Source organism: Morone saxatilis, unplaced genomic scaffold, assembly GCF_004916995.1.
Source record: "Morone saxatilis isolate NCDOM2014 unplaced genomic scaffold, NCSU_SB_2.0 Contig6, whole genome shotgun sequence".
Taxonomy (NCBI): Eukaryota; Metazoa; Chordata; class Actinopteri; family Moronidae; genus Morone; species Morone saxatilis.
The window spans coordinates 2,386,967-2,393,331 of NW_023340206.1; the positions used below are offsets into that span (position 1 = coordinate 2,386,967).

At 41.0% G+C, this 6,365-nt stretch overlaps 1 protein-coding gene across 1 annotated transcript in view; it reads left to right on the forward strand.

Moving 5' to 3' along the window:
* Window positions 1-1,184: 1,184 nt before the first annotated feature.
* tubgcp3 (tubulin, gamma complex associated protein 3) overlaps window positions 1,185-6,365 on the forward strand; it is a gene marked incomplete in the record, with an annotated part of 14,901 nt that continues 9,720 nt past the window's right edge. Inside the window, 7 exon segments of the mRNA XM_035677866.1 lie at window positions 1,185-1,369; window positions 2,452-2,559; window positions 3,512-3,579; window positions 3,792-3,869; window positions 4,502-4,710; window positions 5,436-5,602; window positions 5,799-5,911. Of these exon segments, the coding sequence (XP_035533759.1) occupies window positions 1,294-1,369; window positions 2,452-2,559; window positions 3,512-3,579; window positions 3,792-3,869; window positions 4,502-4,710; window positions 5,436-5,602; window positions 5,799-5,911 (819 nt within the window).

Sequence of the window (6,365 nt, forward strand, 5' to 3'; positions counted from 1 at the left end):
GAAACAAATAATAATATTATATTATTACCAATTATTACGGTTTACACATGTTTCTTCGTTCAAGCGATATTTAAATGAATGAAAATAAAAGTAATGCCGCTATCAGCTTGTAAATGTTGACTGTTCGGTGAGGTCAGAAGGGTCAGAACTACAAACCGTGGTGCTTTGTTTCCGGAGGGAAATGTTTTCATTCATTTGTCCATTCTCTGTTTCCTGGAGACGCTTTTCGGCGGGTTCTGTTGAAACACCAGCGTCAAAGCTACAACAATAACAGCCACTGTATCCGGCTGTAACCTTCAAAATAAAAAACTTACTCAAGCGAGGTTCAACTTTCTTTAAGAAGTATTGTTACGAGCACACATACAGTTTATAGTAATTTAGAATGGGTCGAAATACCATTCAGTTATTTAGTTTTTAATTATTTTACATTGGAGGTTTTGTAGTTTTTAAATTTTAAAGTATTTGTATATATTTCGGGTTCGTCACACTTTTACAAGTATTTTTAATGTATTATAGTTGACTATCTCTATTCACATTTTCAGCCATGCCAAGGAGACAAATTCAAACCGGTGCTGTAAGAGCTATGGAGAGCCAAATGTGTCATTCATTATTAATTAATTTGTGTAATAGCTCTCAGATGAGGAGTGTATGAGGAGTGTGTCAGCACACAAAACCTTACACAGTGATGTCTAATGGTTTACTGGAGGTCCATGTGAGAAAGACAAGTGAACACATGTTTGAGTTGTGTTTACGTTCATAAATAGGCTATATTTTATATCAGTTTTGTCTTGTGTATATCTGTGGCACACCCTCCATGTGGCCATAGTCCATATTAATTTGAGACAATAATACCTGTTAGTAGATATAATTGTCATCATTTAGAAGGAAAACATTTGTGATTCCCTCAGTAGGGGGAATCCTTCATATGGGTTTTCTCTTTCCTCTTTATAGGCTTTGTCTTATAATTTAGCTGTAATCCTTGACTCAAATACCTTGTACTATATTATCAATTCATGTATACAGTCAGTGTCATTTAAAAGTACATCCAGTTTGGTATTTCATCCTAATTATTCATCCTTTCAGGCTTTAACAAACTGAGAGAGAGATTGTATGCTCTTACTTTGAAGGAAAGGGGGCGCTAGTGGCGGTCATGTTCTTCCTGCGTTCTGCTGGCTTGACTCAACTTGTCAAAATGGCGTTGTTCGTAGTAGGAGACTGGAGTTAGTTCATATTGTACAGTGGTATTTATTCCGTTATTGGGCCACACACACACACACAGTTAGCCACGACAGTATGGCGACCCTGGATCAGAAATCACCCAATGTGCTTCTCCAGAGCCTCTGCTGCAGAATCACAGGGAAAAGCGAAGGTACATGAGTTAGCGTTAGCATGCTCCGCGCCACCACAGATACGTGCTCTGCTCTGCTCCAGTATTCAGGGGATGTCAAAGCTAACCTCATTCAAAAAAATGGGCACTTTGTCGTTGCGCTTAGTTTTTGCTCATCATACATATTTTAAACATAACGTAAAGGAGTCGGCTGAGTTTTTATCGTCTACTGTCAAATTCGGCTCGTCGTTTGCACAGCTGACAGGACACATTTTAACATAAATCTAACTTTTTTTACACTGCTTGCGCCGGTTGAACCCGGTGTGTTTTTGTGACGGAGGGATGGAGAAAACCTTGAAATTGTACTGAAATGAATGCTACTAGTTCTTTTGGGCATACGCCGAATTGAAGAGAGCATAGTATTCATTTCGTAACGTCTTTTGCTAGTTAAGAAGCAATTGCCTAAATATTAGATTGAGTAAGAATGGAGATAAATTGAGTTTAACTGTTTTGGACAACGGCACGTAGCGGGGCTAGGTCCGGGTACCAGCTGTCAGCCAATGGGCTCGGACAGATCCTGCTCATCCCGATAACATCTTCACGCTAGCTGTCACTGTAATACACTGATAGCTCTGCTTTTACCAAAAGCATAGAGGCTCACTTTAGCTATATATGAGCTTGCTAGCCAGTTAGCTCCCATGCTGACCAACACACTGTTTTGCATGGTTATTGGATGCACTAGTGTGTCGCTAGCTGCAGGCCCCTGCTGGATGCAGACAGTTCACAGGAGGGTTAGCGTGTTTGATCAGAGATAGCGGACACCATATTGAAAATGATTTGGTGCATTTCAGCCACTTTGACGATCAGACACACAAAGTATTTTCAGTTTGACAGTGTTGACAGAAATGTTAGCCACAGTGATAGTTGAGTGTCCCATTATTCTCAACCCCTTTCAAAACAATAGCCCATTCACACCAGTTCCACAGTTAAAATGAATGGGGGGAAATGGAGCAAAAACACAGGAAAGAATCTCATGATCACAGCTGTTGGTCATTTGTGTATTACTTCAGGGTGTTGTTTATGTGTCCTGACCTTTATTCATCACCTGGTGTTTCTTTCTCCAGCTGAAGTTGCCCACCAGTTTCAGTATGCAGTGCGAGTCATTGGCAGCAACTACGCCCCCACCATTGAACGCGATGAGTTCCTGGTGTCAGAGAAGATCAAGAAAGAATGTAAGTGCCCATCAAACACTGTCATACTGTAGGTTACGGGACTGCTGTAATATCATTCATTGTCCCTACTCCACCAGCCACGTCTCTGTCAGACGGTTAACGTGGAGTCCACTTTAGTTTTCAACTTGGAGTCACTCCACAAAACAAGTAAAAAATCTTTATTGCACCATAAATAGTGAAATCCCAGTGGACTTTAATAGTAGCCAAGGTAGCGCCATTAGTGGGAAAACATCGATCTGAGATTTAATGGAGAAAATAAAACAAAAATAGTGCAGCACTTACTGTACAGAATCTTTATTTATTTGTCAGGTGGACTTATGGGAACTTTGTTAAAAGTATTTTTTATGCTTATGGAGTGATTGCTACGAAACACGCGTGTGTCGGCTGGATTTATATTTTGATTCCTGATTTATTTGAAATCAAATATTCAGATGATTTCAACTTCAATCATCTGCGTTCACTCATGATTATGTTCTGTCAAAAGTTTTCTGTATTGTGTCAGGCAGCAATTACCCCTCACCTTCCCTTTGAAATGCAGTCTGAAAAGCTCCTAAAATATGTCAGTTTAAGACTCATGAATACAGACACTAAAGGTCTTTTCTGTTTGACAGGTTTCTTTGTGCTGCAGAACAGAGCGAGCTGTGCAGTCTGCACGCTGTCTGCTTTTCTAAGCACAGCTGGACTTTATGTTCCTCAGCAATTCATCAATTCCTTCTTTTCTTATTCTGCAGTTTTAGCGAAACCATGTTCAAAACCCAAATAAACAGACAAAGGTTTCTTTTGGTCGTAAAGCAGTGCAACATGTGAATGTAACGAACCCCGCAGGGAGTGATAGGAGTTTTCCAACCTCAGCTCATGTGTTAAATTAGTTATTAATGACTCCAAACTTCCCGACTATAATGTCGGCGTTCAGACCTCCCAGCTGACAGATGTTGTTTTGATGCTGTTGCAGTGCTGAAGCAGAGGAGAGAAGCAGACGCTGCACTGTTCTCAGAGCTGCACAGAAAGCTCCAGACGCAGGTTGGTGTTTGTGTTTGAACCGTAATGGGACTATTCCCCACTTAACCCAGGATGCAGGATTTATGTGTGCAACAATATCTCATAAATCAACATGCACACACAATGTAGTACTGATCATATTTATACATTTGTTATATATTACACTGTATATTCATTTGTCCTGAACGGATTGTGATGATTTTTACCTGATTGTTGTGTTTCCTGTTTGACAGAGTGTTCTGAAGCATCGCTGGTCTGTTCTCTACTTGCTGCTCAGCCTCTCTGAAGACCCCCGCAAACCATCCAGCAGGGTGAGACACACACACACACACACACACACACACACACACACACAGTCTCAGTCACTCCCATAGGTTCACTTTTGAGAATCTGTTTCTTTTTCTTTTATTCAATCCCATTTACATGGCTTAAGATCAGAAGGCTAATTACATTTTAAATGTATTTTTTGATTAGACTTACTTTCTTTAATAGTTTTCAATTTGTTTTATTAACATTTAATAATTAATTGACATTTTTCTCTATTAAGTATTAATAATAAAAAAAGTAATCACTAATAAAGTGTGTATACTGATGTCACTACCTTTTTATGAATTTTGTTTTTTATTTTGTCTTTCTAATCTATTTTATCTAGTTTTTAGTCTAGCTTTTATTTAACTATGTTTTCATATTATAGCATTTAAAACTATTTTATCTTTTTTTTTTATTTGATCTAGATTTTTTTACAGTTAAACATTTCGAACTGCACTAACATCAGGGAGTCTGCAAAGTCCTAGAAAAGTCTTATAAAGTCTAAAATCCAATATTCCGAATCCTTAAAATGTCCATTATGGTCTCAAAAAGTTCTTAAAAAGTCTTTAACCTGTTGAAACCTGTAGAAAAAGTTTGATTGGTTGACGTCCTCACCATGTCTTGTCCGTCACAGGTCGGAAACTATGGGGCCCTCTTTGCCCAGGCCCTCCCCAGGGACGCCCACTCCACCCCATTCTACTGCACCCGGCCCCAGAGCCTGGCCCTGGGCTACGGGGAGAGGAGCGCAGGTCTGTCGGCCAGCGTGGGGACCAGCGGCATCTCCAGCCTGGGCGTCTACACGCTGAACGGGCCCACGCCGACGCCGCAGTCGCTGCTGGCCGGGTGAGCATTTTTACATGAGGCTCCCCCTCACAAACAAACCTGTAATGTTGTATTGTACAATATAATGTAGCAGAATACAACAGCACCATAAACCCTTCCTAATGTAGTCCATATACAATAATTATTTCGTCATCAATATTAGAGAACCCACTTACATCTTCTTAACTTAGTCACACCGGTCAGCTGTGTTTAAGCAGCTTCGGGCCTTGGGGAGGAGAGGGTTATTTATCTGATGCTCATCCTGTAAAAACACTCAGACCAGATAAAGGGAGCATCAATTAGCACTAGAACATGAACACACCTCTCAGCCTGACCTCCTCTAAATCTGTTTTTTTACGAGGCATCAGAAGGCCATTTAATCCCATTTATCCTCGTTAATAATTCAGGAGTCCTTCGGATACAAATGACCATTGAGCTGTCTGGTCTCACCTTTGAGTCGTGAAAAGGGCAAATCCTCACTCCAAACATAAAAAAGGTCTCCTGGCATTGAGTTCTAATTTATACTCAGAAAGACACAGTGGTGCAAAATGCAAAGATGTGTTTCGGCATGTTTTCTTTTTATAAGTTTATGTGCTGTTCTGTGTGCATCGTCCAACAGAAGACCTGTAAATGTAAATATATTTAATATCAACACCAACTAGTAATCAGACAGTATCCATACAGATACAATCATAAGATACATATTTGATCCTCAGAGCAACGTTTAATCTGTGTGTGTGTTTCAGTCAACCCCCTCAGTCTGCAGCGGGAGGCGGTCAGCCTCTGGGCTCTCGACTGGCCTGGACTCTTCCTGTAAGCTGCTCCCCTTCCTCCGCTCTGGCCCTGCCCGCCACTCGACCACTCCTCGGACCTCCAGTTCCCTCTACCAGAGTGGTCCGTCCTCGCCGAGACGGTGAGTGACGTGTGTGAACCCAGAAACATCTTCATGCCTGTATACAGGTTACAGACTGACGTCATCACGTTAAAAAAATAAAACAAATAGCAGAAACGGTATCATAGTCTGAACTTTCATGGTGACTGGGATGTTTTCATCTCAAACTCCGAATGTACACTTTAATTCACTGTCCTCTTGTCCTCTGTCGGTGCAGGGGAGGTGAGCGAGGCGGCGCTGGTGCGGGACATCCTCTACGTCTTCCAGGGAATCGATGGAAAGTTCATCAAGATGAGCGCCCAGGACAACTGCTACAAAATAGACAGCAAGGTACCTGAACCTGGATCTGTCCCTGTAAAGCTTTTAATAGACTAATCAGTTCAGCAGTTCGCACACATTACCCACGGTAACCCAACAGTACAATTCAGGTCATCGTCATTCCAGAACAACTGCGACGGTGCAGACCTTGAGGAGAACAGAGGGAGGTTCAGTGGGGGAAAAGAAATCATTGATGGTTGCGGCTGGTGCGGGAGGCATTAGATTGAATTTTATTTGTTCTTCAGGCACAAATAATCTGTAATTTCATAATTAATTAATTAGATACGCTATGTGCCTGGCTCGTTTATGTTAAAAAGACAACCACATTTTGAAGATTAAAAGATAAAAACAACAAATAGTCCCATTTTAAGTTAGCTATTGTTAGCCAAACATCAAAGGTTAGCTAAATAGTTTGCTAATCTCCATTAATCTAGTTAGCTATGGGGCCCAGGGTTCGAATCCGACC